General features: G+C 32.6%; 4 protein-coding genes across 10 annotated transcripts; 2 read left to right on the forward strand and 2 right to left on the reverse strand.

Annotated features, from left to right (window-relative positions):
• Window positions 1-559: 559 nt before the first annotated feature.
• CkIIalpha (casein kinase II subunit alpha) lies at window positions 560-3,608 on the forward strand. 6 transcript variants are annotated; one of them, XM_018112895.3, is made up of 4 exons: window positions 594-702; window positions 938-1,160; window positions 1,252-1,445; window positions 1,548-3,608. In XM_018112895.3, the coding sequence occupies exons 2-4, from the start codon at window positions 1,143-1,145 to the stop codon at window positions 2,677-2,679; spliced, it is 1,344 nt and encodes a 447-aa protein (XP_017968384.1). In that variant the 5' UTR covers window positions 594-702; window positions 938-1,142; the 3' UTR covers window positions 2,680-3,608. The 6 variants fall into 6 exon arrangements, with proteins under 6 accessions (XP_089114857.1, XP_017968384.1, XP_017968386.1 ...); XM_018112897.3 differs by having other exon boundaries at window positions 595-702; window positions 938-1,144; XM_089258732.1 differs by having other exon boundaries at window positions 595-702; window positions 938-1,140.
• Window positions 3,609-5,157: 1,549 nt separating this feature from the next.
• Window positions 5,158-6,969, reverse strand: Vha14-1 (V-type proton ATPase subunit Vha14-1). Its single transcript, XM_018098152.3, has 4 exons — window positions 6,811-6,969; window positions 6,525-6,606; window positions 5,431-5,636; window positions 5,158-5,367 (listed from the first exon to the last, which is right to left on the reverse strand). Exons 1-4 carry the CDS (start codon window positions 6,862-6,864, stop codon window positions 5,335-5,337), a joined length of 375 nt encoding a protein of 124 aa, XP_017953641.1. The 5' UTR covers window positions 6,865-6,969; the 3' UTR covers window positions 5,158-5,334.
• A 438-nt stretch (window positions 6,970-7,407) lies between these two features.
• LOC108652465 (proline-, glutamic acid- and leucine-rich protein 1) lies at window positions 7,408-11,340 on the forward strand. Of its 2 annotated transcripts, none has more exons than XM_018102695.3 (8): window positions 7,408-7,546; window positions 7,599-7,806; window positions 8,420-8,954; window positions 9,011-9,184; window positions 9,523-9,630; window positions 9,730-9,874; window positions 9,929-10,114; window positions 10,495-11,340. In XM_018102695.3, exons 1-8 carry the CDS (start codon window positions 7,448-7,450, stop codon window positions 11,293-11,295), a joined length of 2,256 nt encoding a protein of 751 aa, XP_017958184.2. In that variant the 5' UTR covers window positions 7,408-7,447; the 3' UTR covers window positions 11,296-11,340. The 2 variants fall into 2 exon arrangements, with proteins under 2 accessions (XP_017958184.2, XP_089121590.1); XM_089265464.1 differs by having other exon boundaries at window positions 9,730-9,871.
• A 667-nt stretch (window positions 11,341-12,007) lies between these two features.
• LOC108649096 (cytochrome P450 307a1) lies at window positions 12,008-15,902 on the reverse strand. The gene is made up of 2 exons (XM_018098099.3): window positions 15,077-15,902; window positions 12,008-13,849 (listed from the first exon to the last, which is right to left on the reverse strand). Exons 1-2 carry the CDS (start codon window positions 15,480-15,482, stop codon window positions 12,540-12,542), a joined length of 1,716 nt encoding a protein of 571 aa, XP_017953588.1. The 5' UTR covers window positions 15,483-15,902; the 3' UTR covers window positions 12,008-12,539.
• Window positions 15,903-16,277: the final 375 nt, after the last annotated feature.

Genomic DNA, 16,277 nt, shown 5'->3' on the forward strand with positions numbered 1-16,277 from the left:
AATTTTCAATTAAAAAATATAGTCCCCGTACCAATAAAACTAAAAAATAATACGATACCGTTAGTAATTAACATCTTATCGCTTGATATTGCATATCACTTCTACCAATAACACTAATTCATTTGAGAAATGCTAAGTATAAGATTGCATTTAGCAAATATTGTCCAAAAGTTGTATCTAATAAGTCCTGAATAGTCCTCACGGAAATTTTGAACACGTACTTTAAAAACCCTAAAAAAATAAATGTATATCAATATAAAAAAAATGCACTCATTGTCACCTTAGCAATTGCTTGCTTCCCTACTTCTTTGTTTTATGAACAGAGTGGTATTTTTTGATTAATTATGAAGTTATCGAATCGAACTGATATTATAAACGACTCATTTAAAGTTTCCTATAATAAAATTAACTCCTAAATAAATATTTTATTTTTATAATTAATTGATCTTTCTAATAATTTGTGCCTTGTATGTGTAATTAAATGAAAAAGAATGTATACATATAAAGCCAAAGCATTTTTTCACTCTAATTTTTAATTTTATGATAATATTATCGACTTTACGTGCAAACATAAAAAAATGAATGTGATGCTTCTATCACGGACATCAGTGCCGAACTAGTTCAATGAACAAACAGTGTTATCGGTTCACCGACTAAAATAATGAATTTTTCACGTCATCCACGCTGTCTGACATAAAATATGTGAGTATTATATTTTAAAGTCACAAATACTAATCATCTTTGGCTTTACTGTTGTACCAATACGAATGTATTCTGCTGTTTGATTGTGGCCTTTCCGTTCTCAATGTCAATTGTTCCGTGCTTCTTTTTTTGTCAATACATTCTGTGAACACCGCGAAATTGGCTCTCCTTTTTTATTTCAACATACGATAGAAGTGCGTAAATATGAAATTTATTTATACTTTTTCATTTACAGTAGTTATTTAAAGTAGAAGGATTGCTAATTGTGCCGGATAGTGGTCTCCGACAGACAAACACATATACATTCGCATACATATGTAGATATACACACGCATACACGCGTACCTACATACACTTAAAATTTTTGGCAAATAATTGGAATTGTATGTAAAATGTGCGTTTGTGCGTAAACCGATCTATAAATTGAATCACGCTTATGTATGTATGTATTCTGTTATGTATGTAACCATGTTAATTGATTTGTTTTGAAAATATCCACTCATATACACATTTCGTACACTTATTCTCTTTCTATATTATATAAATTAGTGCAACATTCACAGTAAAGTGAACGCCGTCCACCGTCAATTGGCTCTCTCTTGCTTATTACGTCGACTGCCTCAACAAATTTTTGTTACACACTGCAAAGAAATACCCCTAACACACAGGCTTTCAATTGCAACATCTAGCAGGTCCCATAGGGGGCCGCCTCAATATCAGCTAAAGCAACCTCTTCAGCTCAGGTATGTTTGGGCAGATTTATAAGTTTCCCAATAGTTTCTATGAGAGCATAGTATAAATCTCACTAGACATTTGTATTAACTAGAGTTGCATTCATTTTACAGTCAGTTTTATAACATCAACCTTGCTGCGTGGACCCATCCAAACACAACCAACTCTTCTGAAGAACTCACAGCTGAAGCGTTTTCGGAAGAGGATCGTCAAAGGAACAATAAAGCGGCGGAGATGACATTACCAAGCGCCGCTCGCGTCTACACGGACGTCAACGCTCACAAGCCTGATGAATACTGGGATTATGAGAACTACGTTGTCGACTGGGGAAACCAGGATGATTATCAATTGGTCCGCAAGTTGGGGCGTGGAAAGTACTCCGAGGTGTTCGAGGCTATCAACATAACGACAACTGAGAAATGTGTTGTGAAAATATTGAAGCCAGTTAAAAAAAAGAAGATTAAGCGCGAAATCAAGATCTTGGAAAACTTGCGTGGGGGCACCAACATAATAACGCTCTTGGCCGTTGTCAAAGATCCAGTGTCCCGCACCCCAGCACTGATTTTCGAGCATGTGAACAATACAGACTTCAAACAGCTGTATCAAACATTAACAGACTATGAGATTCGCTATTATCTGTTTGAGTTACTTAAAGCACTCGATTATTGCCATAGCATGGGAATAATGCATCGCGATGTGAAGCCACATAATGTAATGATAGATCATGAAAATAGAAAGTTACGTCTCATTGATTGGGGACTTGCTGAATTCTATCATCCGGGTCAGGAGTATAATGTCAGAGTGGCTTCGCGCTACTTCAAAGGACCCGAACTTCTTGTCGATTATCAAATGTACGATTATTCACTGGACATGTGGTCGTTGGGATGTATGTTGGCGTCAATGATTTTTCGCAAGGAACCATTCTTCCATGGTCATGATAACTATGATCAACTTGTTAGAATTGCCAAGGTGCTGGGCACCGAAGAACTGTACGCGTATCTTGACAAGTACAACATCGATTTAGATCCGCGATTTCACGATATTTTACAACGTCATTCCCGCAAGCGTTGGGAACGTTTTGTTCATTCTGATAATCAACATCTGGTTTCACCAGAAGCATTGGACTTTCTCGATAAGCTATTGCGTTATGATCACGTGGATCGTCTTACAGCTCGCGAGGCTATGGCGCATCCATATTTTTTGCCAATTGTTAACGGGCAGGTGAATCCCAACAGCCAGCAATAGACATGGATTTATATTGTAAATTATACAAACTTATGTCGAAGCAGCACGGTAAAAGTTACAAGGACGGATACGAGCACTTTGAAAGAGAAAAATCGTTATGTGCTAAATATAAAAAGATTAATTAAGATCAAATTCAATAAAGAAAAATCGCATCGACTCAGTTCGGAAACATAACACCGATTTCACACAAAATAGAACAATAGAAATGTTATAATGAAAGGCAGATTATTCAAATTATAGTTTTTGAAATACGAACAGACAGTGATTAAAAATGTACTAATTTCCATATACAATCTAAATATTTCTGTTTACAAATTCATACATGCACATGCTTAAAAATTAACATCAAGCAACATTATAATTAACATATATTTATACCAATAATTATAAATATAATCCAATAAATCTCCATTTCTTACAAAATCGTTCAAGCTCTTAAAGTACGGACACTGACCTCTTGAGGCTCAGTAACGTTAATGGAGCTACCATCGCTCGGGCCGCTAGCTAACAATAATAAGCACCGGCATGGCGGTCTCCTTTGAACTGAAATAAATTAAGAACGGTATAGAATATTCAGAAATTCATAATCGCAGATAACGTCGGAGTCACACACACATAGATATTTTGTAAACCGAAATACTTTAGTTTTCATCAACCTAACTTTTATTTTTCCAAAAGCACCTTGAAGAGGGGCATTAAAAAGTAATCGTTCACAACTGTAGTATAAACACAACTATATTGAAAAATAAAATGTTAAAAATAAATGGAGATAAAATCTTAAGTGGCTACCACGAATCGTGCACGAACTCAACAGCAGACAACAGGACACAACAAATTCTTGGAAATATTATCTAAAATTGACTAATCAACAAGAATGAAAGCCTGTTCATTATGTTCGTCAACCAATAAAAAATAATTTTGCAACGACATTTCACATAAATTTTCGTAACTTTACTACTGATTTCGCCTTGAATAAAATAGAAAGAAAAAACAGATTTCCCTATCCCAGCACGAAAAGTTCCAAGGCTCACATTAATACAAAAATTGGAGTATTTTTACACATGTACACACCAAGCTTTTTTACCCACTATCCTAGCTAATTTTTCTCGACATTAACACTTATAATGTATGTATGCAAGGATATTTGTCTCCATAATTCTTGAAGATTATCAGATTGTGCTTCATTTTATACACTCTCAGTTTGAATACCAGACTTATGAACATTGATTAGTTTTTTGAGAATAGAATTTAACCTACATTTTTAAAGGATTATATAAAATCCACAAATTATATACAAGTCAAGTTGTGGTACTTCACTCGGCGGGACGTTCCTAGAAATTACCGTTGCGCACCCAAAGTACTGTTTCGATCTAATGCTGCATTTATGGTTGACTGTACTCCAAGAGCCTAACTCTCGAAAGTGTGTTCTTTAAATATGGCATACAAACAACTGTCGAGTTGAGTTATTCGAGCAATTTTAAAGATGACTGTGTTTATACTTAGATGAAACAATTGCATTAAAACTAAAATTTTGTGAGTACAAATGTAAGTATGCCTGCATGTATATAGTACATCAACACCAAAGTTGATATTCCGTTGTCACTCTAAAACTCCGTAATGTTGCAAACGAAAAAATCTGCGCACCATATGTTTGCATTATACAAGTGGAACTGCTACAGCTGGGAAAGGGCAGCAAATTAAACTGTGAATTTAGCAACAATTTTGTGGGAGCGCCAGCAAAGCAAGCCTGATCACAAATTTGTCGCTTTTTGAGAATAAGGTCTATATTGGAAATATCGTATGTTGATTGAGGTTTTAATGCAGAACGGTTAGAAAACGTCTGTCCTACATACTTGCAAAAAATAAGAACTCAGTTCCCTCATGTTTCGGAAAAAAATCAATTTCAATTTAAGCGTTTGTATGCTAGCATGTAATAACAAAATTACAAAAGGCTTCTGTAAAGTTACATACGATCATTTCGCGGTTATGCGACGATATTGTACTCTATCTATAGCTTGTCTTGTCTCGACATTTTATAGGAATATCAAAAAAATTAATATGCAAAAGCAAATTTATTTATTTTCCTTTTGATCTTAAGTTAAAAAAAACTGAATCATTAAGCTGAATTGCTTAAACAAAAGTTGTTCAACGTGAAAATTGATTGCAACACATTCACATTACCTTACATTAAAAATACAATACAAAAATAATATACTTTGTTTTGAAAAATTTATTATATTACTATTAGGAAGACAACAAATTAATTTTTGGAAAAGGCATGCTTTTCACTAAAATATAATTTACCATATAATTATGTTGATTTCAGTGACGAAGTCAGAGTTAAAGTGGCTCAGCCAATTGGCTAGTTATTCTAATAAATAATACAATTTTTTGTTATTGGGTGGCGCTGTCTTCCAATAGATTCATATTATTAAACCAAATTTGGTTTAATGGAATATAATATTGTGCTACATCAAATTAGTTCAGTAATGTAATATATTTAATACATTTTTAACTTGCTTGGATAAGCTTTTATTCAAATTGGAATGAGTACAACTAACAAAACATACATGAATATATATATATTTTTTTTTGTTATAGGTATTGTAAAACATTGAACAACATTAAAGAAATAAATTGTAATACGTGACTCCTTTAGCGTACCAAATCTTCGGGATTGAACATGCCCTGCAATTAGTAATGAAATCAAATGATTAAACAGGAAATATGCAGAAATTAAACGAAACTTACGCGTGCACGTCGTAGGATGGAGTCCTTGCTGGCATCGTAGGGATGATCTTTTGATGGGATTTCAAGAACAGCTGGTACTGGAGAAGTGTGCGCATCGATGACGTGACGAATAAGTTCGGCGTATGTTTGATTTATCAGGATGATATCAATGTCATCGCGCTTCAAAAAGCGTTTAAAGCAGTCTTCAATTTCGCTGACCGCAGTATCTATACAAAAAATGAAGGAAAACATTCCATATTAAACAAGGGTGATCAACTGAATTGCAAGAAATCGAATATAACATTAACTTTAGTTTCTCTTCATATAATTGAGTTGATATAAGTTTCTGTTTAAGTCTTACTGAAGTTGGTTATTCAAAACATCTCTTAAATTCAATTTAGTGCTTGAAGATAATAATTTAATTTGTTGGGCCGAGGGCATACTCTTATTTTCTATAACACTGATTTTCGTACAATGCAAATTATATGAAGCAGTTTGCCTCTATTATTATTATACATATGTTATAGTTGTTTATATTCAAACAACTTTCCCTGTATAATATAATATGTTATAATACTATAGCACGCAGCTTTGCCCCTCTAATTGGCACAAAAACAGGAAATGGGCAGAAAGTGATTTTATTGCAATACCCAAGGAGAGTATGATGATAGTAAATTGGTTAAGCTCCTTGGCACATAGCTTTGTCCCTTTGATCGGCACCAAGAAATAAATAAATCTAAATCTGATAAGTGATTTCATTTCAATACCAATAGAGAGCACATAAGTTTTAATACTCATTCATCAAATATATTGGTTGCATACAATGCATTTTGCCTCTATTAAAAACGACGGAAAAAATGTGTAATCTTGGGAATTATGGTGCTCTCGAGTTCGTATGCTGTAATTATATATACATATATAAATATAAATATGTATGTATATAAATGCCTGTCTCTATATGCATATTCGTTCAAACGAACTGGATATATATATCTACCTTAAATATAATCACAATCAGAATTTTAGCTCTGAAGTGTGGAAAATGTCATTTTGTACATACAACGCTTGCAAATACAATAGCAGTAAATCGTATTTAAAATGATTGAATAACTTACTTTTGTCGACTACCATGAAATTTGGATGGCGATTTTTGTTTATTTCCCCAACTCCTCCGAGAAGGAAACCGACGCAGGTATCCTAAAAGAAATATTTTGACGCGTTATTGAAATATTAAATACACGCGTACATTTTTACATATTCATGATAAGCAGTACGTGTAGGTAACTTAATAAATGTATTAACACTAGAAAATCACAATCGATTTTATCGCTATATTTTGCTTAGCTGCACATACAGACACTTTATTTTTGTTTTTTTATAGGATGTCATTAAACTGCTCACCTCATCACCGATGACAGATATTAATTTTCCTTTAATTGCTGAATGCAAGGCCATTTTACTTTTTTAAGTTAAATTTTACTGAAACAGCCTACAATTTTTACTTAAATAAAATGTCAGCTGACGAGAGTCACGAGACGATAACAATAATACACTAAAATTACCACATCAAATACGCGTATATGGTCGCCCAATGCAAAGCATGCAGCCCTAGTTTGCGTGGGCGAATATAATTAACGATACAAAAATGAATACATATTATTATTATATAAAATTATTTTAAGCATTTTTTGAATATACATGAATTTTAATAAAAATGTGATGCTAGTAATCTGGAATACTTCCATACGTGTGTGTACCTTAAAATAATATCCTTTCACAAACATCATTTAAACTACTATAATTGTGTACCTATTTAATTGATAATTGATTAAAATTAGTAAAAAGTGAACAAGTTATATTGAACTATTTTTCAAGAATTATAGTTATAAACTTCAAACACTAACCACTCTCTGGTTAGTGGTATTTCTTAAACCCATTTATCGAATGGTCGACTTCTATCAAATTAATCGATATTTGGTGTTCTGTTTCGATATTTGGTGTTCTGTTTCGCATCTCTAGTACGCACATGTTTTAAGAAATGTTTCGAGCCGGTGATATATTCAAAACAATTGTTCACGCAAAACAAGAGGATCGAAATGTCTACCTTAATATTGCTGATCAAAATCTTCATGGAGCCGTAAGTTCAAACACAATCGAAGAACATATAACTAATAAAAATTCTTTCTTAGAGCACTGAGTCGCAGGCACAATCAATCACTGCCCTTCTGTATAAAACGAATAGTCGATCCATCGGCTTACGATTCCTTATTAAATATCTAAATCAATGCCCAAGTCACATTTTGAAGGATAAGGGAAATGTCTGGTTAACTATTATAATTAGAACCTGTAATAGTAAGGAAATTGGGTTATATGGAGAACTAATCTATGAAGCTTTGGGTAAGTCATGAAACACATGATTATAAATAAGCCCATTTGTATTTCTCCAACTACTTCGATTAAATTTACCGGCTTTTTTTTTTATCGATAATAAGCTTTACGAATACTTTGATCATTCTCTGTGGACTTTTAAATTTAAATGTAACAAAAACGCAATCTCACTTTCCAATAATATAAAATAAAGAAAAAAAAATTTAATCATAAGCATTTAGGCACATTATGAAGGCTATTTATTCAAGATGTTGGAAATATTACTAAGTTTAAAAGTTATGGATAAACCGCGGAACGGATTACCACGACTTTATATTTACCTCTTGGGCTAATATAAACAATGCAAAATAGTTTTTTGAGATACATTTACAATGTTATTCTTATATACAAATATCCGTAATTTACGTGCTAGTAAAACACTCCAAAGTATATTTCTACTGTTTATCCTCTGCAAAAATGAAAAAGGGAAAACACGTATCTTCATTTTATTGCATTTAAAGCTAATTTTGAATAATTCAAATTATCTATGATAACTTATTTATATAATATAATTAAAGGGCCTTTGCAAGTCTAACATAACTTTTGGTTTATAAATGAAGTAATAAACTACGTTTGCTTACAGCATTACTTGTAATACAAATACAAGTAGTACCTGAAACTGCGAAATGGTTTGGGTCGAATGGCTTAGGAAAAGTTTATGAAAGCCTTTCGTTTCTGAATAATAAGACAACCATGTGCGTTACGATTGCATCACTAAAAGCCGTAAAGCAATGTTTAAAGTATTACCCCGGACCCAGTAAGTCAGGAAAGCTTGCAGTCTCGCGATATCTTCTAACAATAGTGGACAGCCGCGAACCCGAAATTGTCTATGAAAGCGGAAACTGTTGGTTACAATTGCAACAAGTACGTGGGAACTCGACCAACGCTAACCATAGCAACGATAAAGTTCAATGGCACGAATACCAACTCGGCTTGCTATGTAATCTTAACGAACTATTGAATGATGCGTTTCCAAAATATAAAGAAAATACCAAGGACTTTGAGAACCATAAATTGCAACATTTTCATTTGGAATTACAAGGAGATCCAATTGAAAGAGCAGCTCAAGTTTGCACACGATTCTGCAATCTCACCGAGTTCCTTAAAATTGCGTTAAGGTATATCTGAATAAAACGAACTACTTGTTTTTATTAGAGTTTACATTTTTTAACAGCCAACCGTATCCTTCAAAAAAACTGATTTGTATAAAGAGAATTTTGGATCTTATTCAACATGGCTTGGCAGTGAACTATGGAAATTGTGAAAGTATTGACAGTATGTGCTTTGAGAATCTTCTACCTCATATGCATACTAAACTATTGGAGCTTCTGGAAGTTTTAATCAACATGTAAGTTATTAATAATTAAAATAATAATTTGAGAAGAGAAGAGAGATTGGTTTCTCTTTTAGTTCATTATATAATTATACATATATTGTATTTAAATATATATACACTAACGGTTTTTGATGCGTAACCTAGGTGGTAAGAGAAAGAGTAAGAGCGAAGGTTAATGTGGACTCTAGAAAGTGTAAAAAATTTTGAGATTAGCACTTTTATAAAAATTATATTCTTTAATTATTACTAGGTACATATATCTTAAAAATAGTGTATAAATTTGTAATGTTCAAAGATTTTTTTTTCGATTTAGCAAGTCTAAAAACTGACCAATTTGTTTTTATCTTCAGCTGTCACACTCACCTCAGGCCGCATTTTCGATTGATGTCTAGCATTGTATTGGACTCGTTACAAAAAACAATGTGGTCAACGCCTGAAGGACTTTCGGTCCAGTTATTGTGAGTAAAACCTTTTTTTGATGATATATAATAATTTTTATTGCGTGCTGGATAAATCAAAATTTAAAATTTATTGTTGAATTAACAACTCTTTTTTAGTAATTTACGAATTCAGGCTTACAAAGCAGCAACATCATGGCTAACTACTTTTGCTGAGGGAAGCGGGTGCGACCTAATTGCTGAACGCCTTGTAAAAATTGTACTCGAAGATGTGATAATCCGTCGGAGAGACATATATTTGGTGGTAATTATAATGAAGTTTTCCATTGTCTTGTATTATAACTTCTTTGAATTTCAGTCTGCTACTCAATCAAAAAATAAATCTAAGAGGAAACATACTGCAATGTCAGAAGCATCGGAATCACCGTTTCAAAGAGAACTCTTAATTAATAAAAATAAGGAACTTCTTTGTAAGCAAGCATTAAAATGTCTGCAAAAGATTTTGAATTCCGTTGGTTTACTCTTGAAACCACAACTTTTAAGGGTAAGCGTAGCATTACACAATGATAGTATACAATAGTACACGTGACTAGCCAACTAGGAAATCCCCAGAACAGAATTTTTAACCATACTTCATGACTTGTATTTATACAATATTGCTATTGCTCTCAAGTATCGAACGTATACGGCTAGATCAGCTCAACACCTTAATGAGGTCTGCAAAACCTTCTTCCATTTTCAATTTTTCGATAACAAACAAGCATTAGCATATGTAATTTTGATAGATTTTCTAATATAATCGAACTTATAATATCGACCATTTTATTAATTTTTTAATTATTTGACAATTCATCATTCAGTATTTTATGAATATTTATAAAAAAAAATAGTAATTTAATTAAATTATTTTGACATTATTTACAGAATATATTGAGCACAATATTGGAAAACAGTACTCAGATATATGAGAAGCGTGCGTGGAAGGAATCCGTTTACAACGAGTGGACCTGTCGCCTTGAGCTGTACAAAACTTTATTTACATTTATAAAATTGAGAAATATACCTTGCCCTCCTCCGTCGGAGACTCTTTTGTACATACTTGAAGAATCTAGCAAAAAAGACCCAAACTCTGACATACGAATTCGTTGTAAAAATATGATCGCTTCAGTTGAAAAAATATTACATCCTCAAAGGGAGAGTTTAATTTTTAAGAAAGACGATCAACAGAGAACATCGACATTACAATTGAATGGAAATACAAATTATGAAAGCGCATCTGACATCCAAGAATTTACTAATAATAATGAAAACACGCAACTAACGGAGGCTGTGCGTTCCACTACCATTCTTCCCACAGACAATTTAAGTAAAGAAATGCCAAGTGCCCCTGTATCAAAAAGAATTCGTACGTCCTCGGAAAGTAAAGATATTACAAAAAATAAAAAAGTTGTTAAAGAAGAGGTCTTGGGAAGTCCAGCAAGTAATAATCGTGTAATTCTGCCAAAAGCTGATGTAAAAGATCTTCATGAAAAGAATGTGGAGGCTCCACGAATCAATAGTCCTCTACTCACCCAAAATATCTGTTCAAAGGAGTCTACAAAAGAATCGAGCGATACTAAGCATAGCACACCGGAAAGTGTTTCTACTGAATCAAAACCTAGTAACAGTGAGGACGATGATTACATTGCTGAGTTGCAGGCTGCTTTTGTCGATGAGTTGAAGTAAAAGAAGTTAATTTTTATATAAATATCATTTTATATTGAAACAAAATATATATAGTGAAAAAAAAACTGAAAAAAAATACTTAACGACAATTATTTATTAAGCATAATGGTTTTAGCTTCTAAAGGATGTAAGTACATCAGAAGGAGGTAAGTAATTTAATTTTATTTTATATAGGTTCGAGCTTTCAATGACGATAGGATTTAAAATGGTTTGGAATTATTTAAAGCTAGAAAATAAATGCAAAAAAAATCAGCACTCGCAATCTCATTTGCAAAACTGAACGTACAAAAAACTAGGTCACTTTGTTGTATCCAGCCGTTTATGTATACCACATTAATAAGTTTCAGACTGGAATCTTAAGCTGAAAAACCAAGAACTGAATGTCGTTTTCAAAAGGATATTTGATACTATAGACTTGTAGCCATATATGCTGTGAAATTAGCGTTCTCTAATCCTCCAATTTCTCTAGTTGGTGTGGTATATTAACAAATTATGAAGATATATACCTGCGAAACATAAATGAAATATAGCCATATTTTGTGTATACTTATATTTTGGTTTATGCTTTTTCCATGATACCATCTTGTTACCTATAGCAAGAGGAATGTTCTATAAATCTAGAAATGGATAGATTAGAAATATTGAAAATTACATGTTGTACTCGAGTAGAAGTTTAATGATTATTGCTGATAAACGGAATGAACGCTTAATATAAAAGTAATAGGGTTCCAGTACATTTTATTAGTATACTAATTAAATACTTAAAAGCATAAATAATTACACGTTTTCAGTCTTTGGAAGAACTCTTATTGTAGTATCTACGCATGGAATATTTGTTAAGAGTACTTAGAGATTCAATATGTAGGCAATATATAATACATATAAGAAACCATTTTTCTTTAATCATTGAGACTTCAATTTTCAGGACACTTCGAATATATATACGTATATGGATAAAGTATAAATATTGATATTACTTGTTTATATATAGTATTAGTTGCCTAAAGACGTGATGTCGCTATGTGTATCGACTAATGATATATTTATGAGAATTGCTTGAATGTTTAATAAATTATTGTTTTATTGTTATTGTTAAAAGAAATATTCAATATATTCAATTATAATGTTTGATTATATTGAGTTTCTAATATCTATCTACATAGGCTACGCAATTGGAATCTAATATTTAATATAATTTAGTGATACAACCATTTCAACCATTATTATAATCATTAGTTTGAAAATTATGCTCTTGGGGTCAGTACTAATGGAAAGCAAGCAGCAGGGAGTGCTACACTCGCTGGCTTTATCTTTATCGTCTCAAGATTACTACAATTGATATTATAGTTTTGTAAAATATTGGCCAGCAAAATGAATCCGAATCCGCGCACCAAATTTTGTCCTATGCACGTGCGTTTGCCAATGCTAAAAGGCAAAAAGTGTGGAATATTTTTCTTAAGTTGCAACTTGTTAGGTTCAGAATCCACTTTAGTAGTATCTTGTTGAATAAGTTTATTTGTAGATGTATTTTCAACGGATGAATTGTATATTTTCGCCTCCTTTTCAAACTCAATACCTGAATCGGATTCTTCGGAGCACCTTCGCTTTCCGTGAAATATAGGCGGAGCTGACGGTGTGTTCGTTCTCTCTTCCAAAAACCTTTCGGGTTGGAATTGATCGGGATCCTTCCAGTACTTCGGGCTCGTGTTAAGTATGTAGTTATTAATGAAAACAATGGTGCCTGTAGTAACGCCAAAATCTGATATTTGCGTATCCTCGGTGGCTACATGGGGTACGATCGGAGACGATGAGTACCGTAGGACTTCGAATATTGTGGCCATGGTATAGGGCATTTTATCCATATCGTGCAAGTTAATACTTCTTTGGCTGTTTTTGGACACGTAATCGACTTCGCATTGAATTCTCTTGGCAATCTCTGGATCCTTGGCAATGTAGGCAAGAGATAGCATGACTAAGTTTCCGACCGCTGAGTGACCTCCAATAAAATCTTCTAGCATGAAGATAATCGTATTGCGTGACACGTTCTTATTTTCGATGAGACTCTTTAGGAGTGCATCTGTAAAGTCGACATCGGGCTCATCTAAATCGATATTGATTTCTCTTCGATTTATAACTCGTTCCAAAATGAATTTCCGAATTGTCGCGGACCAGTGGCATATCTTTTGCGTGTGCTTGCTGTAAAATGGCAAGAGCCATGGCAAGAAATCTAAAGGATGTCCCTGGTTTATTTCCCAAAAGATTTCATCAAAGAACTGCACGACTTGTTCGAATTCCTTGTCCTCATAATCAAAGCGCATAGAGCACATGTATTGACTAAACATATTAGCGCATGCCTTAAGTATAACCAGCTTTAAATCAAAGGGTTTACCAGGCTCTATAGATGCTTTTAAGTTATCCAGTAAGTTTGTTATTTCATTGCAACCGATTCGGGACATTTTTGCGAAGTACGATGATGACGATCGCGGCGAGCAGTGTCGTCGGGCTAAGTTCCTGCGTTTCTGTTGCAACTGTGACCAGTCGCAAAGAGCAAGAGCTGCAAGGAAATACAAATATTATTCATTTTGAGAAACAATGTTTTTAATGGAGAAAAGAAAACATAAAATCCTCAAACGATTGCTAAGAATGTCATTTTCAATAATAAAATTTTGTATAGAGGACCACAATTTATTCATAGCAGAACGGACAGTAATACAAAAGTCTTAAATGCTTAAAGAAGAAAAATGGTATCTGTTGAAATAGAGTATATAATGGTGAGCTAAGTCAATCTAAGCTGAGTATCTCCATCTGTATGACGTTAAAAATGAAATATCACACTATATATAATTGTACACCAAGCAAAGTACAGATTTATCAAAGTAGCTCACCCCTTAAAGCGATCGAATTTATCATTTAGTATTAGCACTACATGGCTCAGAGTATATTCTAGTCGGGCAGTCTAATTTATTTTGATTCCATGTTAGAGGAAGACACACAGACATCTAGGCATTTGTACCCTGATGATCTACTTCTAAACGGCTACTATACATCCTCAAATGTATGAGACGTCGTAAGTAATCTATTTATTTATAACAAGCTTTTCTCTTACCAAGATCGAGTATACTAGTTTTTATTTTCGATTACAACAATGTTAGCATTCATATATTCTTTTAAAAGCCATAAATTGAAACGAGTAATTTATGTTTTATATAAAAAATATTATATGCAATACCCTCTTCTTTTTAAACAACAAAATTATTTCTTTTTTTGTGAAATTCTATGTAGCAGAAGAATTAGGTCTCAGATACAAAAATCTTGAACAAATTCTAGTAAAAAGTATTGGAAATGTGAAATCTTTTAGGAGCATTAACTTCGATTGTTGCAAATCAATAACAATATTTATAATACATATAAATTACAATATAAATTTATTAAATTACATTATATCGTATATTTTACACGCATAGAAATTGGGCTTTTCATAATTGAGATGCAATTATCTTATCAAATTCCGTCCATAAAGATCAAACAGATCCTAGAATTGACATTTATTTGAAAATATCTTTTAAGTTGTTTAATGAACTTTGTTTTATCGTTTTCGCACTTTTTAAAAATATTTGTATTATATTTTATTTTATTATTATTTTTTTATTTTGTTTTTATTTTTATTTATTTATTTATTTTTTTTTTTTTTCAGAATATTTTCAAATTTCAAAGGTTTTTAAATGCATACATAAATTTACTACACTCTTTACAAGGATATAATGGCTTAAGAAATACTCACAGTTATTGCGATCACCTCCGAAAAGTTTGTGGTAACGCAGAAATTCTGGTCTGCCACCAAAGAACTTTCCGTTCTTGTTGAGGACCTCTTTTATTAACTCCAAGTTATTGACGACAAGGCAACGAGTGTGTCCTAGTGTTAAACTATAAATATCGCCATAGCTCTTTGTCAATGCTCCAAAGCCTTGGAACGGATTGTTAAACTGTCCAATTATATCTAAATTTCCGATTATCGGCCAAGGACGTGGACCAGGTGCTTGCTGAAGTTTACGTTTGGCTTTTATTGAATTCTCGTTCTCGATTCTGAGATTAGCTCTTTTCTGACAGCTAAAAATTATTATAGCATAGGATGTGACTATTGCTACCAGAAATATTCCAGTTATGACATAAAACATTAGGAAAAACATTTTTACTTCTAATACGACGTCTTTGGTTTATTTTCAATAACAATTGATTTTTAGTAGTAATTAAATAATTCGTATTTTATTTTAAACTAAACTGAAAACGCTCCACGAGTTTCTAGTTATTTTTCTTTTTTCTTATATATTTAGCACCAGCAACGACGAGCAATGTTCTTGCCTCGCGATCGAAGAATATTTGCTTTTCAAAGCACTTTCTTTCTTACGTTTTATTCAAGTGCCGAGAAGTCAGAATGCCCGCAAGTACATTCATAAATATGTATGTCCTATTGTAAATATGTACATACGCTCAAACCTACGTACGTATCTAAAGGTGTCTCTCTCTATGCATGTGTGTGTATATTTCCATACAACGGTAAGCTATCTGCTGATACAAAGCTTTTATGTGCATATCTGATAGCTTCGAGGTGCTCGAATCATAATCAGAATTGCATGAAAGTTAGCTAGTAACCCTTATATTGCAACTGTTCGTTTAACAAATGTATAAACACATACTCACACCCACATGCATACATACATATATGCCCAGCCTTATGAGAACATGTATCTATATACAAATGTATACATACATATATGTATATATATACATTATATATATATATATATATATATATATATATATATATATATATATATATATATATATATATATGTATCTCGTATAGATACGTATATGTTAACTTCAGACACATGATTTCGTATTCAATAAAAAAATAATAAAAAAGAAAAAGAAACAGTTTAAGGTTTAGAGTGGTGCCAAAAAATAAATAAAGGTGAACTTAC

Source organism: Drosophila navojoa, chromosome 2 (genome assembly GCF_054131105.1).
Source record: "Drosophila navojoa isolate 15081-1374.11 chromosome 2, UAZ_NAV_1.0, whole genome shotgun sequence".
Lineage (NCBI taxonomy): Eukaryota > Metazoa > Arthropoda > Insecta > Diptera > Drosophilidae > Drosophila > Drosophila navojoa.

Bases quoted from the DNA above. Each gene is read 5' to 3' on its own strand.
- LOC108649096 (XM_018098099.3), bottom strand. From the start codon at position 15,482: ATGTTTTTCCTAATGTTTTATGTCATAACTGGAATATTTCTGGTAGCA. The intron at 13,850-15,076 runs GTGAGTATTTCT...ATTTCCTTGCAG, and splicing joins CGGAGGTGATCGCAATAACT to CTCTTGCTCTTTGCGACTGG.
- LOC108652465 (XM_018102695.3), top strand. From the start codon at position 7,448: ATGTTTCGAGCCGGTGATATATTCAAAACAATTGTTCACGCAAAACAA. The intron at 8,955-9,010 runs GTATATCTGAAT...ATTTTTTAACAG, and splicing joins TTCCTTAAAATTGCGTTAAG to CCAACCGTATCCTTCAAAAA. The intron at 9,631-9,729 runs GTGAGTAAAACC...ACTCTTTTTTAG, and splicing joins GGACTTTCGGTCCAGTTATT to TAATTTACGAATTCAGGCTT.
- CkIIalpha (XM_018112895.3), top strand. The intron at 1,446-1,547 runs GTATGTTTGGGC...TTCATTTTACAG, and splicing joins AAGCAACCTCTTCAGCTCAG to TCAGTTTTATAACATCAACC.
- Vha14-1 (XM_018098152.3), bottom strand. From the start codon at position 6,864: ATGGCCTTGCATTCAGCAATTAAAGGAAAATTAATATCTGTCATCGGT. The intron at 6,607-6,810 runs GTGAGCAGTTTA...TATTTCTTTTAG, and splicing joins TATCTGTCATCGGTGATGAG to GATACCTGCGTCGGTTTCCT. The intron at 5,637-6,524 runs GTAAGTTATTCA...TTTTTTGTATAG, and splicing joins TTTCATGGTAGTCGACAAAA to ATACTGCGGTCAGCGAAATT.